This window comes from Cryptomeria japonica, chromosome 10 (assembly GCF_030272615.1).
Source record: "Cryptomeria japonica chromosome 10, Sugi_1.0, whole genome shotgun sequence".
Lineage (NCBI taxonomy): Eukaryota > Viridiplantae > Streptophyta > Pinopsida > Cupressales > Cupressaceae > Cryptomeria > Cryptomeria japonica.
This window is the reverse complement of record NC_081414.1, coordinates 447,291,348-447,318,084: the sequence shown is the minus strand read 5'-3', so window position 1 is coordinate 447,318,084 and position 26,737 is coordinate 447,291,348. Positions and strand designations below refer to the sequence as shown.

The 26,737-nt window shown below is 35.1% G+C and overlaps 1 protein-coding gene across 6 annotated transcripts in view; it reads left to right on the top strand.

Moving 5' to 3' along the window:
• Nucleotides 1–25,172, top strand: part of LOC131067540 (probable histone-arginine methyltransferase CARM1) — a 253,344-nt gene extending 228,172 nt beyond the window's left edge. Inside the window, exons 15-16 of one of the 6 annotated variants that reach the window (XR_009111832.2) lie at nucleotides 763–840; nucleotides 24,549–24,685. Coding sequence is in view for 3 of the 6 variants with exons in the window: in XM_058002590.2 (XP_057858573.2) it covers nucleotides 24,549–24,659 (111 nt within the window). In the remaining 3 variants the exon portion in view is untranslated. Of the gene's footprint in view, nucleotides 1–528; nucleotides 595–762; nucleotides 841–1,568; nucleotides 1,972–22,866; nucleotides 23,151–24,548 lie in introns of those variants that run through there. The other 5 variants (XR_009111833.2, XR_009111834.2, XM_058002590.2 and 2 more) reach the window with 5 other exon arrangements.
• Nucleotides 25,173–26,737: the final 1,565 nt, after the last annotated feature.

The window sequence follows — 26,737 nt, the reverse complement described above, 5'->3', positions numbered from 1 at the left end:
AGAACTTAAGTGGCACTGGAAGATGAACTAATAAGCCATTACGTATGGTACTGTAAATTAGTAATGACAAATAGAATAAGCATACTTAAGCTGCAGGTAAGACATATCATTAAGATTCATACAGAACAAAGAAATATGGAAAGAGTAGACTATTTTACACTGTCAGTTAAGCTGAGTAGCTTTTTTTCTTGGCACTGCAGTGTGCTCAGTTCCTCTCAGCTCCTCATTATTGTAGCCACATAACCATTCTAGACATGCTATCCACAGATTCCAGGCAGAAGCAAGCTGATTTTTTGTCAACGTTGTCTCTTTTTAGGTCCTTCATCTTATCCTGGTTAGGATTAATCAAATTTGTGGTGTCATTCCTAATTTGCTTTTTGGGTGTTGAAGTAAGTTTACTTTTTATGTCAGGCTATGGCATTCTATACACCATGCTGCATTAGAAATTTTGTTTTCTTCTGTACTCTGTTAATTATTTTTAAGATATATGTGTTGCATGTCATGAATTTTCTCTCTTTAAAAGTGCAGAATGGAATTGACTTTGACGAAAAATGGTTATGCACATATATGAGTGCCTAAAAAATGGAGAAGTCTATTTGACCAAAGACACCTTTATTTTTTTGTCTGTACATGGTGTTGTAGGAACACACTATCATACTATTTATAGTACTCGACACTATTGTTCTATAGCATAAATTTTTAAAAGTGGTATTTGCTGCTAGAAGACAAGTTTGAAGTATTCTCTCTATATGTTGTTTGCAGTAAGCGTAATAAAATAGAGTGTGGAGGTTCACAAAAGGTTTGGCAATAGCAACAAAACTAGGGAATTCTGCATGAGAGGTGAGATGGAAAGGCTAGATGTGCAATATTCAAGATAGAATATATATAAAGTAGTAAATGATCAATTTTCAGAGGAAAAAAAAGATTTATGGCTGCAATGATTTTCATTTTTGGGAAGGTGTATATCTGATTTGTTTTGTTGTAGGAAGGATCGATAGCAATTAGAATTGATTTTATAAGTTGTGCTAAGTAAGCAACCAATGAAGTATTGAGATTATGCGATCATGGTTAGTGTTGGCTGATTGTAAATTAGCTCTTCTGTATTGAAGCGTTATGTTTAGATGTAAGATTGCTATTGTTTGTGAGATGGCATTTTAGGTATTGTGTATCATTAATAAATCTAATGTAGGATTTGTAGCTCTAGATTATGGTGAAAGTGTAGGTAGCTTTTGGATGTCAAATGAATACTATGCCCAAAAGCTAATTTGCTAATTTGGTATTGTGGACCTTATGGTTAATTTTATAGATGGTTTTCACGTTTTATAATTCTAGAGGAGATTTTTTGGTAGGTCCTTTCTCTTTGTACAGGGTCATATGTATATTGCTATCTATTGAGATGACCACAATATCGTGCTTTGGGGGATGTTTCCATAGCTTAGACATGCATGCTTTAGATAAAAGTCTTTCCATGGCTTATACATTCTAATTTTCTAATAAAATTTCAAAATATGTTTATATTAATAAGTCAGTTAATGACATTGAAACCCTTTATTCTGCATGCATTGCAGAGTGTTGGTTGAAATGATGTTTTAGATGAAATCATGCCCCTGATCAATATTCTGCTTACATAAACTGCATACAGCTGATTGACAAAAGCCCTTTATAGTCTATAAACGATACACACCAAGTGAGTTGTCAGAAAATATATTTATATATTGAAAGTAAAGAGTATACTGTATGAAGGGTCATATTGGTAAATAAATGTCCCTACATTGTAATAACTATAACTTGTGATTATGAGTTAAGTACATTTCTTTTCCTCTTGTATTGGGATGACATCAGCCCGGAAGCTCATATTGAAGATAGGTGATAAGACCTTGATAAATTGTTAGGCACACATTAAAGATTGATCCTTACAAGGTTTATTTTAATAAGTGTTAAATGTCTTTTTAAATTAACACTTGAATTTCATTGAGACCGAAAAACTCATGACTTGAACCCCACAAGAGTCTTTTAATTTTGATTTGGAACTCTGTTGATCGAGCTGAATAGTCTCATTGGTATGAAGCTGCTGATAAGGTTCAACTTTTCACCTGTGAAATTCTCCTTGCTCATTATTTTTTGTTTTTTAAATATTATCAACATTTCTTGCCTTTTGTGGAGCATTTGTAGATGCTTGAAAATTATGAAAACCTAATAACATCATATTTATATTTCCTTTTAGAAGTAAATCTTTTTTGCTGAAGATACTTAAGTATAGGGGCCCTAGACCTGGAAAAACATGAGTGACGAATTCTATCATAGAAAATGCTCACAAAAACCAGAACAGATTTAAAAGTATATTATTGTGTGCTCATTCTTATATGAAAAACAGCAATTCACCAAGGCACTATTTTGAATCTTCAAATGTTAATAGATAGTAAAACTCTCTTCTATCAGAACTTCAAATCTCCTTTCCTCTTTGTAGCGTAGACAACAATTATCACTCTTTCTTCCAATACACAATTCCTCAATCCTTCTATCAAATACTCATAGAAACAGAACACAAGGAGGCTTGACCATGCCATTTAGACTTCTTTTTTTAACTCAACTCATGGTGATCTTGAGACCATAGTTACCAGGTTTGCAACATTTAAGTCGTTGTAGAGTTTAAAAAATTCTTTGATCTGGAATAATTCAATAAACAAAAATAAAAAGACTAAAATTTCTGTAACTGCTGAAAAATCCAAACTGAGTTAGAGAAGGCCAGCTGGACCAAAAAATCTGCATGGAACCAGATTTGAACCAAATCAGGTCAGATTTGGTACTGATTTGGTAGGGTTATCTAAATAGACCACCCTAGAGTTGACCATATAAACTGGCTCCTAGGGCCAAGGGGGCTCTGTTATCAATCCACTCTTGGGCTTAGATAGAATAACTAAGAAAGCCACTTACGACCTCCGCCCAACTTCACAATGATAGAACTTGTTGTTAGGAGTATGAGACATTGATAGGGTAAGCAGGTACAAGCAACCCACTAAATAGGCCTCCTCGGTGGAATTCTTTATTGACTACCCACTAAGGCCAAGAAGGCTCTGGCATTCAGTCCGCTCTTGGGCTTAGTGTAGATATGGCTTTGGGTGGACCTATCATGTGTAAAGATCCACCCCAGCCCACTGATCTGATTTTTTGTTTTTTGTTTGGATGCTTTGCTGATGTTTTATTGTTTCATGGTTTTCTGATTTTTTTTCTGATTTTGAGGGTTTTGCTCGAGTTTTTAGCAGTTTAAAAGAATACAAATAAAGGAAATTTGCTGGAAATTAAAGTACAGAATTAATCACAGTAGAAGACAACTTTCTTAATATTTATTTGCATCAAATGAGACAATTACATACGCAGAAAATTCAGGTACAGGTCTGATTTTCAATCTGAGACAGCAAATTGGTCACACCAAGCATGAATTTTCAACCCAAGAATGCCTCCAAAAGTCTGATCTGCGTTTTCAGTCTGATCCTAGAGTCTGATATGCTGATTTGATGGCCTGAAAGCCCCCGTCCAGCTAGGGTTAGGCTGCAATGGCTCAGGTGAAGGTATGGCTCGCTGAGATTTGTTGACAGATGTTTATAATTAACTCTCAAATGCCGAGATCGGCAATATTTCCCTCTGATTACACTGCAGCAATCTGAATTTTATGAAATTTTCTTGCTGTTACCTCTGAAATTAAGAGTAAATCAACCCTTAGGAGGTATTGCACTCCTGTAGGCCTTCTGCAACACTCCACTGGCCTGGGGACATCACATCATGTCTCTTCCTCCAAATCCTAATGTGCTTGTATAATATTTTTGATAATATGAGTATGATGTGACCTTGCCTAACATTAATAATTGGAAGTTGATATATATATATATATAGATATTTCGTATGTTATGATTGCAGGATTCAAATTCAGAACCACATTATTTACAGAGATATTTTACTTGGTAAGATGTAACTCTAACCCTAATTTGTTGCAATTGTGATTCTAGGGCAAATTCGGAAGGGCACATTACACTCACACCAACGAAAAGTGGAGGGATAGATATCTCTAACCATGCCACCAATGTCAAATGTCCGTCTAAATCTAAATGAACTCCCATGTATGTGGAAAAAGATCATCCTAAGTGCATAATCGGTCAAACCACTCTACGATATGCTGTTGTTATAGATCAGAACAGAATCTACCCAACTGAGAACCTCACTCCAAATGAAGCAACAAGTACCTCCAAGGACAAAGGATGCTGGGAGCTCATCAATATACCAACTTTCAACAAGGAAAGGTTGATACAAACCTCTCCTACCCCTCCAATTAGCTGTTGTGCCCAAAAGACAATCTGAAATCTCTGTGGTCAGCAGAATAGAACAGCTGTCTAACACCAATGTGTGGACCACAACCCAATGAATTAGGGTTGAAATGCTTCTCTTGATTCATACCTCATACCCTGAAAACGAATCAGCTCCATACTCCGATAATGCATCATGAGGGAGTAGTGCATTAATGGCCTCTCCAAGAGTGTCGACATTCTCAAACAATCCTGAATCAGCAATGCCACAATCCATGTACACCCCTTTATAGGCTGGTCCAAAAGATGCAAGCTCTACCTAGTGAGCCTCTAGAAGAGATAACTCCTCAAATTCTCCATGAATGACCAAGTGTCTGCTCAACTATCCCATCTTCATTTATGTCTTGAGCCCTAAATTGGCTCTCCCACAAAGGTGACTCATTATCTCCATGATATAGGCTGGGTGTATACTCAGTAATTTCAGAATCATACCTGTCCTCAAGCCCATGCAAATCTGAAAGCTCTTCGTGCTTGACCATCAGAAGGGGTTCTCCCCTCAAACCATGAGTGCCACTCTCATTCGTAGGTGTTATGGCAGCCATAGAAAACTAGATTTCTGTTGCGAATGATGATGATTGAGCCAAACTTATTCTTCACAGAGCTCATCAATCTGAATTATTTATTCGTGAAGGGCCGGCCTTTTGAGTGCTCTCCAAAGAATCCTAGGTAACCTTAATCTCATCAGTAAACTTATCTACCTCCTCTTCTATCCCTTTCAGCACATCAAAATAGATCTCATCAAGCATGAAAAGGTGATCCCTATCAGAAAGTAGTTGTAGGTAATTGGTCTTCATTACCACTAATGTTTCTCTAAGTGCCTATAAATCTCAAAGGGAAAGTTCACCAAGGTCCATATGTATCTCTGAAGACGTCCAACAATAGTTTTCCATCAACTTATGGGTATCATCAAAATGTTTAATGGCTGCAATAATCTGGTCTTCATTTACATTTAAATTGTCCTGCCAAATGATAGGACTCCCGAGACCCATCAACCCCATACAAATTTTCTGATTTATGATCAGCATCATACACACTAAATCAGATTTGTTTTCAAGGTTAATATCAATACCATCAATGCTATTAATGCCATCCTTAATGCACAACTGTGTAGGTGAACTTAGAACAGCACTATGGTCAAAAGTAGATCCATTGCAAATGGGATCCACGCCATATGTAGGGACCATCTCACCCGGACCAACATAAGCATCAGCACTCACATAAGATGTGGAGTCATCATCGTTGGCTAATTGGAAAACATCTTCATATATGCTACAATATGCCCATCATATGCACTAGTGTGATCAACCTTGTAGGATAGATCTACCTCCAAGCTTCTTACAAAGAAATTCATGCAATCATTACCTGAAATAACATCTTTCCCATGACTGAAAATTGCACTTTCAAACGAAGATTGTTCCTCCTCGAATGTGACTGCAATAGATGACTGATTTTCTGATTTGGCAACCGCTGTGATGGAATCTCCTTCAATCTTCATACACTCTTTATCAATAGCTTCAGTAGGTGACTCTCCTACGTTCTTGTCCTTATAGGGCTAAAGTAAACTTGTGTTTCTATTTTCTTTAAAGCTTAGAGTCCAATCTCACATGCATGTTGACTGATTTTTATCTTCTCCAAGATCACCTATAGGCTGAAAGTCACAAACAAGCGCTTCTTCTTCCTTCACTAACCCCTCTTCAATAGTATCTTTTGATATTTCTTTCATTATCCTTCTGATGTACTTCACCATGCCCATCTTACTAGGTCTCAAGGTTACAACCAAACTTAAGAAATCATCAAAGGAAACTTGCTTTTTAAACCCCCTCAAGCATGCTTTGGTACTCTTCAACCTATTGTCAACTTTGAATTTTTTACTAAATCACCCAAAAAGATGGCAGGACCTTGGGCTCTAATACCACTGAAGTGTCCCACCCCTAAGTGCAACATATTTCTTTACTTTGTCAAACACTTGGAGTACACTTGAATATGAATGGTTCTGAATATTATCATCTATTTGATCTGTTTAATGCTTTCTTAACCTTTTTCCCCTTCATATAATTCATCTTGACTTTCATAAAATCAAGCAGACATTGTGACAAACAGTTTCCAATCATACCATATGACTGAATATTTAAAGTTTAAACATTATAGACTGCTGTATACAACTCAAAATCAGAATGATGCATATATAATGCTCTGACCTTAGTGAACAGTATAAAAGAACAGAGAAATTGTAACAGCTGAAACAATGAATTTCAGTATAAATACCTTTTCATTATACAGGGATTGTGATGGACTAATCCGATCATTCAGATTACAACAACAAATAGACTTCATCAACAGTCCTTCATTTAGCATACAACTCCAAATGACAAAAACACACCAAGAATGGTGTCCCAGCAAAATAAATTCAAGGAGAAATTAAACCTGCATATTATATATACATCTCCATTGCCCAGCTATGGGAATTCATATGCAATGTTACCCAGAAAATTATAGGCGATGCCCTAGGAGATATGAGCAAAAATGAGGGTTTTGTCTTGCCTATAGACTGCATAAATTTGCTTGTCAAAACTTGGGGATTGATCAATTCTTCCTACTTGCAAATAAACCACCATGATCTACCTTCAATCAATCTCTGAAGGCCGAATAAACCCTGTAAAGCTATCAAACCTTAGAAATCTAAATATAAATAAGCGCAAGTATAATATTTGGATGAGATTATCAACTGAGTACCCTTGGATGATGTCTCACACGGTATTCAGACATAATAACTCAGCCAAAATAACCCTGGACATGATAACCCCATCATAATAACCCAAGGACAAGATAACCCAGGGTCATAATAACCCATGGACAGAATCACCCGTGGTCAAAATAACCCATGGACAGAATAACCCGTGGTCATTTTAGATCAAGCTAGTAAACTAGAAATGACATAAAATCAATTAGAACATTAGAATTTATATCATGTAGAAGGAATTAAACCAAGTTGAGAGAATATTTTAAATGGAGACCATGGAAACTGCAAAAGTGAAACAATATTAAAAGCTATCATGCATATCATGCATATGGTTCTATCAAGAAGGGAGTACTGTGAATGATTGTATCCCCAATGTTTGAAGTTTGGATATTTTTTCAATTCTTATGCCAAATTTTGGCTCCAATTTGCACTGCTATCTCTTCATGTGCCCAAATGTCCATAAATAGTCACAAAAACTATTAATTAAACTAAATTATAAATATGATTACAAGGAACATAAACAATCATGACTACTATTTCAGGATGTGTTGAGACTACTATTTTAGGATGTGCTAAGAATGATGCTTTGCCTATTGGGAATTTTCATGCTCCTGAGAAGGCGGTGGTGTCCTCTGCTGGTGCTTTCTCTCTAACTCTGGATGGGCCAGCATTGGGCTCTTCGGATTGGTTTGATGCGGCAGCTAGGGTGGAAGAAGGATGGATTACTATTAAGGGGAAGAAATCTAAGACGTCCAGGACTTCTTGTGATATGACTCTCCGGTCCCACAAGGTCAGCTCTAGACTTGAATCTTGGGGCTCCTTGTTTGTGGATGATCAAGCTAGATTTTCTTTGGCCCTTTCTCTGGTTTTTGATTGCATGTTGGCTTTTGTGCAGCTTTTGTTTTTAGTAGTGACTTTCATCTGTAGAACTACACTTCTTTTAGGTTACTGTTTGTAATGTTCTATACTTCGTAGCCTGTCTTGCTTTGGATCCTTTTTTTGCTTTGATTTTTTATCTTTTAGAATCTATTTTGTAAAGGGTTTCAGGGCCCCTTCGAAACCTGTTTTTGCCTTATTCCAAAACAATCATGACAAAATATTAAGTAACATTAATCTTTAATATAAAAAAAAGGGATTGTGAGGCACCATAGAGGCTATTTAGGTCATTTTTAGACCATATATCCATTAAATACCCCTAAAATAGCCTTAAAACACCTTTAATATGCTTAAATAACCTATAAAATGGTAAACAATTACAAAAATAAAGGCAATTTCGTGGTAATAAGCTAATTAAGATTTATTATGAAAAGATATAAGCGAAAGGGCATTATGAAGAGACATTAAGAAGATATACAAAGTGGTAGAATTAAGAGAAGTAAGGAAAGGAAGAAGGGGAGAAGAAGTAAGAGTGTGTAGAGTGATAAGAAGAGGAGACATCCAAATTCATCATAGAAGATATTTTGTAATATATTTTTTTGAACATTATTTTAAATTTTCTCAGGGTTTTCTAAAATAGTGTACAAAAATCAATATACTTTTACGGAACCAACACATTCTTCAGAATTTTTAATACATACGATGCCTCTTTAGTTTTTAACAAGTCAAAACACAAGAAATTACTTATTTTAAACGGTTACACATTTTTGTTTCATCGACAAGGCATCAATAAAACAATCTAGCATTGAAAGGAATATTTTACAAATAAATGTTCAAGTTGGTGCTATACTACGACACAAACAGAATACGGTGATGTGGTTAGCAATATAAAACATAATCATGCTCCAAAACCTGAGATGATCACTATCAAACACAAAGTGAATGGAATGAAAGACATGGCATGCTCGACTCAAGATTCTACAAGAAATATCATTGTTGTGTCATGTTCTAATATTTCATTACCCGTAGCAAGAGCAATACCATCAACCAATGCATTATCCAAAATGATTCGAACAAAAAGATTAAGATTTGAAGCACCGCCACCAAATCCTCAGACATTGGTAGATCTTATCTTACCAGTAGAGGGGAATAGTTTTTTTTCATGACAAAGATGAGAATCATTTTTTAATATTCACCACCACACAGAATTTGCAATCACTGAAAGAATCTGAAAATTGGTTTGGTGATGGTATATTGAAAACAGTGCCAAGTATTTTTCAACAGTTGTACACGATTCATGGCTTGAAAAATAATGCAATATTTCCACTCAGTTATATTCTTATTACCAACAAAACAAAAACCACTTATATACAAGTACTTGCAGAATTAAAACAACTTCAACCTGATTTAATTTTAAAAATATACTTATTGATTTTGAATTAGGTTTCATGGGAGCTATTTCTGAAAATTTTCCAAATGTCACTATTTGGGGATGTTTTTTCTATTTCTCTCAATGCTTGTGGAGGAAAGTTCAATAAGAAGGTCTACAAACATGTTACAGTATCGATGAAGTATTTGCATTTGAAATCAAGAAACTTGTTGCATTAGCTTGCGTGCCTCAGATAGATGTAACTGATGCATTTGAAACACTTCTACAATCTCATTATATAGAACATGAGGAGACTCTGCAACTCATAATTGATTATTTTGAAGACACATGTATTGGCAAACTAACCAAAAGAGACAACAGATGATCACCCAAGTTTCCAATCACAATTTGGAATTGCTATTCAGCTATTCAAGATGGTCTTCCCAAAACCAATAATACTATTGAGGGATGGCACATAGGATTTAGTGAATTGCTTCAAGTATCACATAGCTCAGTTTGGAAATTCATCAAAGCAGTGAAAAAAGAATAGGGTCTCCAAGAGAATAAAATAGAGAAATATATGGCTGGATACATTGGGCAACCAAGCAGGAAAAAATATCATGAACTCAGAGAAAGACTAAAAAGGTTGGTTGATGGTTATGACAACCATAACATTTTAGATTATATAAGAGGCGTTGCTTAGAATTTGACACTTTAATTGAAAATTTGACTAATTAATTTTCTAGCAACATACATGTAATTTATAAATTTTAGTTTCCTTTCTCTATGTTCTTACGAGGATATTTTGTCCATGGGTTATTTTGACCATGGGTTATTTTGGCTTGAGTTATTGTGACCCTGGGTTATTTTGTTCTTGTGTTATTGGTACCGGGTTATTCTGTCCAGGGTTATTTTGGCTGGGTTATTATGTCCTACAACCGTCTCACACCTATAGGCACTATTCCTCTTGAGAGCTTTTGTTCTAAAAAGTTTGCATCTTCAGCATCAAACCCTTGCTCTCCAAAAAAATTCAACAATTTCCAAATGATCAATAATGATGAGTAAGCACTAAGTGTGCTTTTTTATATGCACGCCGAAAAGCAACGCCTCATTGGCTTTTTATTTCATTAAATATTAAATGGTTTTGTTGCTTTATAATATTCCCAAAGTTGGCATCACATTTGGCATAATAATTAAATATTTTTACATTTAACATATTAAATTCACACTTACCCCTTATATCCCCTTTAATCATAAATATTTAATTTAATCAATTATACTAAAGTCAATGCTAGTTTAAACATTAATTAATTAAATTAAATCATGAAACTCCACTAAATGCCAAATATCAAACCAAAAACTGATCCTGCGAACTTTCAGAATATAAAGGTGCTGCCCTCTTACCATCCTGATGACTTACCATAAATAATATGGACCCAAACATTAAAGTGACTTATAAAAATAGTGTGTATAAACAGAGCCTAAAAGACCTCTGGAAGGCAAACCACAAATAAACTAATGCACTGAGATGGAGAGTATTGAAATAGACACCCAAAAGGTTAGCTAAATAACCTTGAATCACCCTGAAAGGGTCCATTAATCACCACATTAGCCTACGGGGACAACTGATAATGGGCTAAGCTTTGAAAATAATTGATGCTCAAGAAGGTGCAAAAATTGGGACATTACATACATCCAATGATTGAGGATTAGGGAAGAGTCAATGTAATACTACTTGATACCCTTTAGTGACTTACGGACTCTATATGAAACAATGTTCGTTGGCACAAAAAGAATCTTAATGCTACAGTATTTTGGACTCAATGCAAAAACCAAGAATATGAAGCAAGGTGGTCGTTGTGTTTCATTACTCTCAATAATGTTGTGTACTTCTTTCAAGAAATTTATTCAAGATCTTTTCAATCATTGAGTCAATGTCATCATATAAATCTTCCATGCAAAGCTTGTCCATGTCAATATAACAAATCATAGTTGAAATGCCCTCTCTAATGGCATCCTCATTCTCTTTACATTTGTTGGCTCTTTCTTATTCCTTCTCAAAAAAGGGTGGCTCTTTAAGTACAACATTAGAGATGATAGTATGAGATCGGGAAGTAGGGAGCCTCCATTGCCCACTTCCTCTCATTAAAGGATGCCCTATTCTAAGGACAATGGATGCATTTGCTTTGTCATTCTTTGATGTATTCTACTATTTAATGTGGTGGCATAGGTTCACTATTTTCCCTTGGACTAGCATTGGTTCCTATGCTAAGAATGGCACACAATTGAGCTTTCACTTAATTCTATGAGCTTGTATACATTTGACCACACCCATTGCATCTCTTTAACATACATCCCACTACCTAGAATTTGTTTGCCTCCACAAACATGAACTTGGATCAATTTTTAAGGAGGGTTGGCCAATGGATCTAGAATTGGCTACCATTGAAATCCCTATGGGCCTATAGTAACAAGTTTGAAAACCAACATTGGATAATACATTCTAGAATCCAAATAAATGAAATTCAAAGAATTTATAAATTGATAGTTTGTCTATTAAGTTAGATATATGTTTGTATACAAAGAATTGTTTAATATTTCAAATTTCTTTAACTGAAATACTTGTGAGCTACAAATCATACTTTATTTTTTAAATAAATACTTCACTAAGTTATTGAATTTACATAGAAATGTGTTTTTGAAATTAAATAGGCATTTTTCTAGGTTTAAAGCTAGGTTACTATATTGGCAAGAAACCAAGAAATCTAGGCTTTGATGTCATGATGATTATCAAATATAGGTAAATGCTAAAGTTCTAATGTATACATTTTATATATCCTTTATTTATTTTAAGTTGAACATGCATTTTTCTAGGTTCAAAATTTATATGCTAAGAAAAATTAAATAATAAAATGCAAAGCAATCTCAAATTTTTTGTTTGGGTTTTGGATTGTAGTAAAAAATAGTCAAATCAAGCACTTAGAACAGCATAAAATGAAGTATACATATTTCTGGAGCCCGGTTCAAGCAGCAAGAGGCTATATTGGCCAAGAAATTGAGTGTTGTTCAAAACCTCAAACATTCAAGCAGTAGAGGATGGTGTTTGTCCCTGTTCATCACTCTCCTTCACATTCATGTCTCTTTCCTTGTGCTTGGAGTGCATAGAAGTCAGGAAATGAAGGAAATGTTGATTTTTGGTGGTCAACAAGTCAAAAAACCCATTGAAATTCATGTTTTCGTTTGCAGTCATAGTGAAAATGCACTAGAATCCTCATGTCTAAGATGGAATCTCCAAAGTTTGTTAGTTGTCATTCCAAGATGTTTCCAACAAAAAGAATATGAAACTTGCACAAGCCCACAGGCACATCATTTCAAAATATAATTTTGGGATGCTTTGTACCTAAAATTCTCCTAGTTTTCTATTGATTCAATAATCTAGCCCCAAAGAATATTGTATGGTATGTAGTCAAGCATCACATGGAATGATGTACCAATAGTAAGAGATGTAAGGGTAAGGAACAAATTAATAATAATACCTAGTTAATTCTCACCCCACATTATCAAAGCCATTTATAGTGATCACAAATTGCTATAATGCCTAGTCATTCTTGACCCACATCATCAAAACCATTTATACTAATCTAATTAAAAAAAAAATGTTGTAAATGTTCAAAATTGTACTATTATCTTCCATAATCTTTTTAATGTTTTGTTGTTGAAATTTGATAGCAATATATAATGGTAGGTGTTCTTAATGATTGTGAGGATAGGCAATTAATTAGAGTCAAATGAGATTTTATAAGCATGATTACAAATGGTCTCCAAGAAATAAATAAGGTTTCCTTTTCTAATTATCTAATTTAATTAATTAATCAAAACAATTAGCATGATGTTAAAGAGTCTTGGAACACTGCGCAAATGTGTACGTAAAGAAATGCATAAATCAATAAAGTGGATAGGGTACATAGCTCTAGGAGGAACAATTAAGAACATCCTTTTTTGGGATGTTCTATATGATTCATCTTAGTGATCATCAATTAGATCTACATCAGTGAAGTTTGTATTGCCCCCCCTTTGAAATAGAATTTAATAATAATAAAATTAAAATATTAAAAATTAAATTAAAATATAAAAGAATATAATTAAAATTTGATTAAGTTAATGAATGGTCAAAAGACATAAAATGAAAAGTTGTGACTCCCTCACACATGAGATATAAAAGGGAGAAGAGGATCTCTTTTGAGAGGGGGATAATTTGGAAATCAGAAGTGTACATCTGATTTAAATAAGAAGTGCAGATCTGATTATGAAAGGTTATGTCCCTTTCAAAGGGCAGAAATAATGAAGAGTTGCACTCTTTCAAAAGATGCTAATGGTGAAAGGGTGTGTCTCTTGCCAAAGGGCATGCATGATGAAGAGGTGTGACCTCTCCCTCAGATTGAGAGATACAAAGGAAAGGAATCAAAGCATCTAGCAACATCACCATGGATCAAATCAGATCAGAACCATTATTAAGTTACGGGCAGCAACATCCTTGTTCTTGGGGTTTGCATGGGGATGTGCTTAATATGCATGCTTAATATATGAAGCCTGATAATGTTGTTATGCAGAATTTAGTAGTAATATTAATATAGACTGCAATATGTATGACACTCATGCTTAATTTCATATATATTCATTATACATGAGAAGTTAGTATACTTATAGTCTAAATCATGTTATTGCTGTTAGTATTTCAGAAGATGGGATTGAGTTGTTTACAAAGAGGGGCAGTCTAAATCCAAGCAATAGGATAAGTCCCAAGATAGGGTGGGGATCAGCGATCCATAAGCCTTGAGGGGATAGACACAAGATAGGTAAGGGCTTGGATATGTAAACTTTGAGGGAACCTATTGTATTTGGTCTCTAAGCACTTTGGTAACATACATAGACCTTTCTCCTTTAAAATTGAAGTAGTAGCAGGGTCTGATATCTATATTAAGAACTATGAATAATGAAATTAATCATCTAATAAGCACTTGTTAATGACTAATAAATTGAAGAATATCAATGACTGGCTTCATGATTAGTCTCTCAATCAATTTTAGTGTATTGAAATAGATTAATTATGTTAATCGGTAGGGGACATTACAAAGTCCCATTAGATTGCAAAAGCAACTATTCTTTATTCTAGTTCAATCTTGCACCTATAATATTGATCCTCTGCTCTTGTGGCGTTGTAGTTTTGAACTTGAGAATGTGAGTTTATAAACTATGCACTAGAGCATTGCTCGAACATGCTATAGTAGGAATTGGAATTTTACTAGCTTACTACTTTGTGCCTAGTCAAGTTCCTTGATTGATTCAATGATTTTTTAAATGTTTGCAAATGTCTAGATTGGTCTTTATTAATGCAAGTGTTAATGATATAATCGCTATGATCAAACAATGCTTTATAAATGCTCTAGAGTGAATGATATTGGATGATCTCATGACGCTTAAGTGAATTATATTCATCCTTACATGGATTACACAGCATGTGAACTTGAACATTTCATTCCTAAGTTGGTTAGTTTCGTAAATTGTATCCCTATACAATTTTATTCTCACTTGGGCTTCACTTTAGCGTTCTAGACTTTCGTGTTCTGGTTATGTCTGATTTTGCTCACACAAACTTCAAATTGCAATCCTTAGTTTTGCCTTGATGTTTGATCCTCTGTTCAGCCCTAATAGGCTGGACAAGGGCACACCGGGTGCAAGTGCCCTTTTCAAGCTCAAGGGGGCCAATTTTGGACCCTTCAATGGTCAGAAAATGTGGGTGGCAATTTTCTTCCCATCTCGGCCTACTTGATAAATTCAAACACGTTTCATAAGGTGAGGTGTAAAAGAAAGCCTTACCACCTCATTAAAGATATCTCTGCACATTATCTCTCAAGTTCAAATTCAATTCCAATCAAACAAAATCAAGTGAATAAGTAATCAAGTATTATCAAGGTAATGAAGGAGAGCTCAAGTATTCAAATTTCAAGCATTCAAGATGCATTCATGATCAAGATATTATGAAGACATTACTACATCCTCACATAACATCCTTATGAAGACTTTAACACAAAGGAGACTCATGAAGGTATAACATTCCAATTTTAGAATTTCAATTCCAGATCTAGCCTTTGACCTTTTTAATGCATGCTTTCCATTTCAATTATAGGGTTAAACTTAATTCCAAACCCAGGGTCTGACCTTGGCAAAGCCCTACCAACAACACCATTTTCCTTCTATTGTGTGTAGGTGGCAGATTTAGGAAACAATAATTACAGATTCGGGAAGAGAACACAAAGACATCGATTCAGCTTTTGCAGAGGTAGAAATTGGAGGACAAGGTCACCCTAAGCAACATTGTTTGACACTTTTCTGACGAAACTTCAAGAAAACACTCAGAACAGCATACAACATCTTGATTCCAAAAAGACGTTTGTTGTTTGCATTCGAGCCCCTTGACAAGGTGGCACCAAGTGACATTGTTCGACAATTCTGAGTCTAGATTTCAAACATAGGTTCCTCTCTACTTATTTCTAGATCTGTACATTGTGTTTGCATATCTGATCTGAGACTGTTTGTGCATGCTTATTCTTGTCAATTTCAAATATTTATCCCTAGAGCTTACATTCTTTACATAGCTCATTTTCAACTCAATTCAAGAAGTATTGAATGCACCTTATGCTCAGTCCTTTGCAATCAGGTTTGAGATTGAGCCAAGTGGATCCATTCTCCTTCCAAGTTTAATAATTGGAGATAGGTTGAATTCCTAGTTTGCATGCATAAACTTGTAAACCCTATTTCCCAACATTACATTTTTGGTGAACCCAATATAGTGCATTGCATAAATTTTGATATATATGTTAAAATCTGATTGTTAGTGCAAGTTATTTTCAAATTTCCTTTTATTGTTCAAATCTATCATTTTTTCAATCATTCTATTGGGAAATTGTATTATTTAATCATATCTTTTTCTTGTGTTATCAATTGTAATAGAGGTATAGCAAGTACAAATCTATTCATTTAGCTTTGCCTTATTTGTCTATGAGTTTCATTACCCTTTGTCTTACATCCGATATCCGGGTGAGAAGAGATTTTAGACTTATGGCTCCCAAAGTTTAAATACTAAGGGGTTTGAACCTAGGTTGACTAACCATTCCATGGGAACTCGGGTGAATCCTCTATTCCTACACAAGACATACCTAACATTATGGAGAACCATTCCCCTCGTACTTCTCATGATGAGAATGACTCTTTAACTCGAGTAACTATTGACCAGTTTGGGAAGCTTGACCATGAGTTGGATGGGTCAAGAACACTTAAATAGTGAGACAATCCCCTTGATTGAAGGCTTGAGGAGGATGATTGAAAGTGATGAACGTGGTGTGGAAGTGTTACGTGGCATTGCTCATATTGTTAACGCTAATGTTATGACAATGAAAAGTTGTGCCAAAGTGCTTAATCACTCTATTCCTACAAATCAAGTTGATAATTTCATTCCCACATCTTTGCCTAATGTGCCTATGTATACATCTTCCATCATAGCTAGTGCTACCTCTACACAAAATGTTAATACTACACATGTTAGTAATGGGGGAAATTCTATCAATCAATTCTCGTACATAGTTTCTTCCACTAGCCTTCCATTTGTTTTCCAACCATCTCCTATAACCATGATATCATAATGTTCCACCCTCCTATTCTCAAGCTCCACCTAATAATCATAATTTTACACCTCCATCACAATCCAACATGTCCAATTTTAACACATCCATCGAAGCCACTATAAACAATTTAGCTCAAAGTGTTCCATTCTTACAACAACAATTGGCTTCTTTGACACAATCCAAATTCAATGTCCCTACAATAGACATGGCTAGCCCACTTTTTGATGACATTGTCCGTACTCATGTCCCACAATGCATGGAGGTTCCTCATTTGGAGTTATACAATGAAAAAGGTGATCCCCAAACTCACGTCAAAACATTTCAAACATTGTGTAGCGACTTCTCTCGTGACAATAGACTCGTGGAAAAACTATTCTTTGGTACATTAAGAGATAAAACGTTGCAATGGTATTGTTACTTGCCTCCTTGATCAATTCATTCTTTTCATCAATTGTCTAATGCATTTGTGCAACATTTTCAAAACAATATTTACCCTCAAATTACTTTAACTAATTTGATGCATTGTAAACAAGGAGTTAAAGAAAAAGTGAATGATTTCATGGTTAGATACGAACATTTGCATTCAGCAATTGCTTATCCCGTGCTCGATAGTTTAATTAAAAAAATTCATTAATAATTAGTAAAAGAATATTAGAGATAAGTTTTTGTTCTTTTATTTTACGTCTTTAACACATTTATGCACAGTGCTTCATAATTATCAACTTCAAGTGAGTCAATTTGAATCACCTTCATCAATGGCTCCGGTTGATAAGAATGAAGATACTTAGTATCGATTATTTCAAAAGTTCCAAACACTAAACAAGAATTTTATCAAAGATCAATTACAATTATTCCAATCATATTGATAGACAAGTGGCAGCTACAACATTAGTTGTGACCCCTTTATCATCATTCTTTACATGTCGTAATTCTACTCCTCTTTTTGAATCATTGCATAGTATCATGCTCAAATTAATTAATGCTAATGCGATGAAGCTTCCTCCCATCAAACCCATATATACCTCTAAGCCTTTGTCAATTGCCTTTGATCCTAAAGTATTTTGCCAATACCATCATCAGGCCGGCCATGATACTAAGAAGTGCTATAAATTGAAATATTCGTTCCAAGATCTTATTGATTCCAACACTAACATTGTGGAGGGTGTGAATGATATAGGAAATAAATCCGTAGCTCCTCCTAATCAAAACCTACAAATCCTCACCAATCCTTTGCCTTCCTATTTTGCCAATGTCATCGAACCTAAATGTTTAAATACTATAGTTGCTATTGAGATGTGTGTTGAGGCCAACAATGTTGTGAACCTTATTGAGCAAACCATGCCTAAGCTTGAACACCACATAACCCTTTACTCAAGAGGGATTATTGACCGGATGGACCATTATACATTACTGTGAAAATTAAATGAAAGCTCTCACAAGGAGTGGTCATTGATCTAGTATGGATGATGAATGTTATTACTAAAGAACATCTTTATACTCAACAATTTTATCAAGATACTTATGACAAATCTGATGCGATTAAGTTGCATGATGGTTTCATTTGTCCTAATATAGGTTCCATCACTCTTTCATTGAGGTTGGTACTAAGTGTGTAGATGTTACCTTTGCCATTATCCCTACCTTCAACCAATTTCATGTGAAGTTGGGACACCCTTGGCTCAATGTTTGAAATTCCCTCAGCGAATTATAACAATTAATATAGTCTTTATAAACTCTTTGTAAGACGTGGAAATGTCACCCTTGATTGCTTTTAGTCTCAAAAACCTGAACCTTTGAAACCTCGAGAAGCTATCCTTTTCGTACAAAAAATTCAAGCATGAAAGGATATTGGCCTTGAGTAAATCCAAGGATCCTTCACCTAGACTTCTTTCTACACCTCCTATTCCTTTTATACCTCCTACATCCTACAAAGGAAAACGGCCAACATCCTGCAACGTTCACCCTAGTGAGCTTTCTTCTCCTCCTACAAAGGAAGGAAAGAAGCCTATGGTTGATTGATCCCCAATTTTCGCAAGTTTCTAGTCGAACCAAGAGAAATCCTAGTGCGAGAGACTGCCAATGAAGACGTTGTGCCAAGGCTCGTGATTTGCTTCCCAAATCATTTCCTTCCCTAAGGCACCAAATGGTAATTTGATCCCATTTGCCCAACCTTTACCTAACCCAAGGGAGGAAGTTCATCTTAATCAACCACATCAAATGTTAAAATTGTCTATGCAAAATGATGATTCATTTCCTTTGCTCATTAAAGATCCTATTATGATTAATTTGGATGATGATGTTGATGCTAATTATGATATTGATGCTAACAATGTTAACATTACTGATTCTGATGATATGTATGAGATTATTGAAATTAATCATGAGCTATCTTCAAGATTTTCAAAAGCATTAATCCTAGCTTCTAGTGACAAACAAAGTGACTCGTGAGCATGGTCCTTGTTTGGAACTTTTGTTAGCTTCATCTACCATGCTTGTTGTGGCTCCTCTTGCATCTTGTCCACCATCCCTAAATGATGTTAAACAAGATTGGGGGGTCGATGATTTGTTAGACTAGCTTCACTTGTACAGGGAACTCTTTTGTGTGTCTACTTGCATGTGATGTGCTTCCCCCGTGATGTGCTGCTTGATATGTCTTTGTGTTATGTTAGGCTCTGTTTGAATGACCCTTGTTACTTTGTTGGCACAAGGGAATGAAGGGGCCGAACCTGTTGTGACATTCTTCATTATGTAGCTCAATTCCTCTATATGTCGTATTCATGTTATGTTGTAACTGTTATATTGTTGTAATTGTACTTTTGTGTTGTCTACTTGGGGACGATGCAAAGTGTTGAGATCTCTCTTTTTGGTTTCTTCCTTGTTGACTTAAAAAGACTTTTGTTGTTCATCTTATGTGCTCTTCTTCCATTGTTCTTGTAGCTCCACTACTTTTGGTGGATGAGGTCAATTCATAACAATTATACATGATATACATGGTTTATCAACTACGCATACTGACCCCAGTTAGTGGATCCCTTATGTGCTCTCTTTTTGTCTTGTGCTCCATTGCCCTTGATTTGTCCTTGCTTATGGGCATATCATTGTGGCAACGTGCTTATCTTTTGGATGCATGTATGCTGCCTTAAAGCAATTTCTCCTGGTAAGGTGTACACAATCACTTTAACATGGTGGCATAAACTCCACTGCGTTACACTTTGTACACACACCACGAGATTTGGTTTGTACAGTTTGATCACACACCATGACACATTTGGTGCATGCTGCAGCACCCATTTTGTAGTCAATTCATTATTCAAATTACTTTGCAAATTGAGCTTTTTGCCTTGTAATATTTTGCATCAATTTTTCAATTCAATTTTTTCTTTCTTAACATGACTCATAGTAAGCATAAGCCTTACTAGGCCAGCATAGTCATGCTCTCTTGATGTGTTGCTCCTTTTATCTTGATATTATATTGATAAGATCCTAAGTCCCTGAGGGCTTGGTGTGCCTTGCCTCTTTAATATCTTGATGAAAGTTTTTTAATGTTACTTTGTACTTTACCAAGAGTATGAGTGTTGGTTTATACTCTTGCTAAAATGGGGGCTAAATGTAGTGTCATAAATTGTATCCCTATACAATTTCATACTCACTTAGGCCCCACTTTACCATTCTGGCCTTTTGTGCTTTGATTATGTCTAATTCTGTTGACACAAACTTCAAATTCAAATCTTCATTTTCACCTTGTTGTTTGGTCCTTTGTTCAGCCTTGATAGGTTGGACAAGGGCGACAATGGTGCCTTGGCACCCTTGTCTAGGCTAAAGGGACCCAATTTTGGACCCTACAACAGTTGAAAAATGTGGGTGGGAATTCCCTTCCCGTGTCGGCTTGCTTAAAAAATTCAAACACATTACATGTGGTGAGGTACAATAGAAAGCCTTACCCCGTCATGTGAGACATCTCTCCACAATATCTCTCAAATTTGAATTCAATTCCAATCAAGCAAATTCGAGTGAGCAAGTAATCATGTATTATCAGGGCAGTGAAGGAGAGGTCAAGTACTCAAATTTCAAGCATTCAATGTGGCAACCATGATCAAGATACTATGAAGACATTCCTACATCCTTACATAACATCTTTATGAAGACTTCAACACAAAGGAGACTCGTGAAGGTATAACATTCCAATTTTAGCATTTCAATTCAAAATCTATCCTTTGACCTTTTTAAGGTATGTTTTCCATTTCAATTTCTATTCAATTCAATTATAGGGTTAATTCCAAACTCGAGGTTTGACCTAGGCAAACTCCTACCAACAACACCATTTTCCTTATATTGTGTGCAAGCGGCAAATTCGGGAGAGAACAATTACAGATTCAGGAAGAGGAGACAGAGAGCACAGATTCAGCTTTTGCAAAGGCAAAAATTGGAGGACAAGGTCGCTCCAAGCGACATTGTTCGACACTTTTCCGGCAAAATTTCAAGGAAACTCTCAGAACAACATTTTGATTCCAATAAGGCATCTATTGTTTGCATCCGAGCCCTTGGACAAGGTCACCCCAAGTGACATTGTACGACATTTCTGATTCTAAGTTTCAGACACAGGTTCCTTTTTGCTTCCTATTTCCAAATATGTACATTGTGTCTACATATTTGATTTCAGACTGTTTGTGCATGTTGATTCTTATCAATTTCACATCTTTAGCCCTAGATCTTGCATTCTTTACATAGCTCATTTTCAACTCAATTCAAGGATTATTGAATTAACTTTGTGCTCAGTCCTTTTCATCAAATCTGAGATTAAGCCAAGTGAATCCATTCTCTTTCTAAGTCTAATCATTGGAGATAGGTTTAATTCTTAGTTTTCATGCATAAACTTGTGAACCCTATTTCCCAACATTATAGTTAGTTTAGTCCTAAGATAACTTGAAAATATGATATTGGAATTAAGGGGTCAATAGTGCATGTGTAGTTTCAAATCAAGTACTAAACCAAAAATGCAAGAATGATTAGGGCAAGAAGCAAGGAATGTGAAGATTGTATCTAGATCCTTGGGGAAAAGAGAGTTTAGTTTAGTCAAGGATAAGGCAAGGTAAAATGCAAACATTTTACCCAAAATATGTTATTTGTACTTTAAGTATTACACTATGGACAAAGGTCAAAATGAGTCCAAAATGAGTGGCAATAGTGCCAAGGATGAAATTCTTTATTTTGGCCTTGCAAATATCAAACTAAAATTATTAATATAATTTCGAACAAATAATAATGTGTGTAGGGTTCTAAAAGTATTTCTATAAGTTTTTTATCAATATTGTAGACCACTCTTTTAGGGCTTATTGATATGATACTTTTTTTAGTAAACTGTTTGTTATTTTAGCAACTAAATAAGTTGAGTATTGTGGGGTATGCTAGACATCCCTAAGATTGCAGTTGACATTATGATAGTTAACCATCTCAAGGACATCAAGGTGAGGGTTTATTGATATGATACTTTTTTTAGTAAACTGTTTGTTATTTTAGCAACTAAATAAGTTGAGTATTGTGGGGTATGCTAGACATCCCTAAGATTGCAGTTGACATTATGATAGTTAACCATCTCAAGGACATCAAGGTGACACCAAGAAGAAATATAAGGGCATCACCTTGGCATCTTTTTTTAGTTGATGTTTTTGTTTAATTTAAAAAGGGGGATTAGGGGAAAAGAGAGGTTGGAGAGGGGTATTGGTTTCCAAGATATGTATTTGGGTAACATTCTAGTGGGCTCCTCTTTAAGGGTTTATTTGATTTATAACCTCTTTTTATTAGAATGATGTCTTATTTTATTTTGTTTTTTGTTTTTTCTAGCAACTCAACAAGTTGGATATTGAGGGGCTTGTAAGACATCCTCAAGATTAAAGGGGGACATCACAATAGTTCTTAACCATCTTGAGGACATTAGGATGACCCTAATGCAAGAAAGATGGGCATCGCGTGGACATCCTTCTTTTTAGAGTATGTTTCCTTCAATTAAAAAATGGGGATGGAGGGATAATATTGGTTCATGGGATACTTATTTGGGTAACATTCTGCTTAAATTTGTTGCCCACTCTAATATGTTGTAAATATGTGGTTATTATTGGTCTACAAGTGATTTATATCTATCAAACAATGGATATCTTTAGAGAATGTTGAATAGTAGAATACTGAAAGTAAAAAATAAAACTAACATTTTTAAAATATTGAAATGGGTTAATTATATTGATATTTGATAATTATCATTGTAATAGAAAAATAAATATTTAAAATTGTAATTACCTAGAGATGACAAGGAAACTAGGAGGGGAATCCCATTACTTTAAAAAACATACATACACACACACACACACACACACACACACATATATATATATATAACATTTTGAAGTGTTGAAATAGGTTAATTATATTGATGTTTGATAATCACCTACAGATGACAAAGAAACTAGGAGGGGAATGCCATTGTTTTTAAAAAGCATGATATCGGGAACTTTAAAGATAGCTATATTTTCAATCAATTGATAAAACTTCAATGCATGCATACATCTTAAGCCTTATTATTGTTTCACTTTATATTCTTACCTCTTTGGGATTTGATAAGAAACATTTCTACCACCAAAAAAACTTGTAAAATTTTATGAAAAAGAAAAAGAAAATTGCAAGTCTACTAGTGTATTTGTATAGTTCCTTTAGTTTTCTTCAACCACATTTCAGCACTTTTAGAAAATCTTATGTATTTTGTGTGATATAGTTGCAAAAGCTCTATTGGAAGTGTATTCATTTTCAAGGGATACGACACACAAAGAAACTTATATGAAAGTCTCTTAATGTGTAGAGACCTCTGCATATAAGTCTCTGAGATGGGGATGTATTTTTGGTACATAAGACAGGTACCATGGGTTAGGGTACAAGTATCCTAGTAACTATGATAGATACCCCTCAGTCCTTAACGCAAGTTGAATGAAGCTTATTACCAATGGAGACAAAAGAAAGCAGAATGTTCATCGTCCAAACAAAAAAAATTGTAAACCCTCAAGATAACTTGCTTCTTTATGTGATGTTTTATTGACACCAAACCATTTCCTCAAAAGTTGGCAATAAGAAATTGATTTGATGCTCTGCCAATATTTTACTTTGGTTTTAGTGATAGGTGTAGAATATTGTGCACAATATAAACCAGATATTGTTCTATTTTCTCACTACAAATTTTATTTAAAATGCATTTTAAATTAAGTTGATATCATAATATTGAGATTTGATTTGTATATCTATATAATTTAGTATGATCATTTGACAAATACTTCTCATAGAGAAAATGATCTTACGTCCAAGAAAATGTTCCCCTTTTTAATTTTTTTCTACCATAATGATTTTAAGCATATAAACTTCTTCCACTTATTAAGAAAACAGTTGTAACTTTTATTATACTCAATTTTTTATTTTCTTAGGAAACAAATAGAAAAGTTAGTAGATTTCAAGGAATTTTTTATGCTAAGTCACAAACATGCCAGGCAAATGGTCTTCCATCACAGCAAAGTGAGGGAACGATCCTTGTACAACAGCCAATACAAGCATCTGCACTTTTGCAACAACAGCGACAGCAGCAACAACAGTTCTATTAACAGCCTCCTCAAAATTTTGAACAGCAGTTCCATCTTTTCCAGTCATAATGGATGTTTGGTATGCCCAGTACATTTCTAATGGTCATGGGTAGCAACCAAGCACTTAGTGCAGAGTAGCTGCAAGTTAGATTGTTAATTGACCAATGAAAGCTCATATATATTTTTCAGTAGAATGCTTGTATTGGAATTTACTTATTTCTGCATTGAGGCTCAATTCTTCTTTACATAACAAATAAATTGAACGGTTTTGCTCATACCCTCTCCAACGAGTTGAGAGCAAGATAATGAGAAGAACCTGAGAAATGTATTTGAAGAATCTTGGGCAGTCTAGACAGGCACATGGAATTAAATTGGTACAGCTTTTGTATTTGACCAATAAAAAGGAAACTTTAGCTCATTGATACTAAAAGTTCTGATTCTGTTTATAAGAAAAGATTTTCTCATAAGTTTTGCTCTCAGACCTCAAAAAGCACTGAAACATGCAATAAGAGAACATTTCATTTTTCTCTAGTATTTCAAGATTTCGAAAACTGGCATCTATTTGGTAATGAAATTTGTATACCCCAATCTTCCTTTCAGTCTCAACTTATATTTAGTGCACTTGATATTTCTATTTTGCTAATGAATATGACAAACAATAAATGATAAATTTCCATAATGCTCTCGTGCAATTTATAGGTATTGATTTTTTTGGTTGTCTTCTATCTAGAATTGATATCATATATATGTTTATCTTATTCTTTGAACCTACTTTTTTGTCTGAAGTACGACTTGGTAGATGCTTGTTTTACATATGTTGGAAACATGAACACATAAGGCCACATCAATTCTAGGATAGAAGATAATAATTGATCAAGACATTGTAAACCGCCAATTGGCTGCCTACTATACTATTGATCGAACCATGTTGACAGCTCATCATTGTCTCCTCTACAATTGTTTGACAATTGATGACATGGCCATTCTGATATGATTGTTCCTCACTTAAACATTGACTTTTGATCACTGTAGTTGTACGTGTAGGATAGACATGTACTCAATGCCCAACTGCATCAATCTCCTATGATTTATGTACCTGAATGGTTCATCTCTCTGATATGCCCAACTGTGTTGGTCTTTGCCTCCTGTGTGGCTATCTTTTTGATGCCAACTACACCAACCATTTTGCAAACAATATATTGCTTGCACTATATTACATGTACAATCACTTGAAGTCTGATCAAACATTCCGTTCTCCCATCAATTGAGAGAGGAGAAGTTTATGCAAAGACAAAAGTCAGTAATATATAACTACCATGGTTAAACAACAATAAACTCAATAAACCAAAACCAAAATTTAGACATCAACATATGAGAACAAAAGCACTGCCAAAATGCAAAATTGTTATTATTCAGTAACCCAATCTTAGAGATAGTAGCAAACTCAAGGGGTGGACTTTTCAACTTGCTTAGAATGCTTGTTCATGATTGATATTTTGACCAAAAAAAAATACTACAAACATATCTTTGATAGAGATAACAGCATTAAATCATAATGTGCATGTTTTTGATTAAAAAAACAGCTTTAACTAGGGCGCCGACCCTTTACATAGTCCAAGACTATTCACAAACCAAAAATACAAAATAGACCAAGCAGGCGAAAGAGGCCTGCAGAAATAACACAAAAACAGCCCAATCAAGGAGGGATAGAAACATCCAAGCCAAGATTAGGGGGGAGGCAGGGAGGGGGGAAGGACCTCCGCTTCCGCTGACGACGAACCACCGACCAAGCAAGAGAATCAATAGGATCGTCGAGTTGGAGATTGTCCGGAAGGGAATCATTAGGAGGCTGACCTGTAAGGGGTTGTTGCAGATCAACAGTAGGGTGCTGTAGAGAAGCGGACAGAGTAGCATCAGAAGCAGGTTCAGCCGAAGTAGAATAGGGCTGTAGAACAGGAGTAACAGTAGCAGCAACGAGAGAATCGGTAGAAGGTTCAGCAGCAGTGAGAGGCACTACATCTCGAGAGGAGACATCGTCCTCATGAGAGGAGCTAGCCGAATCTGAGTCCAGAGCATTGACAGTCAAATGGTTAATAGTG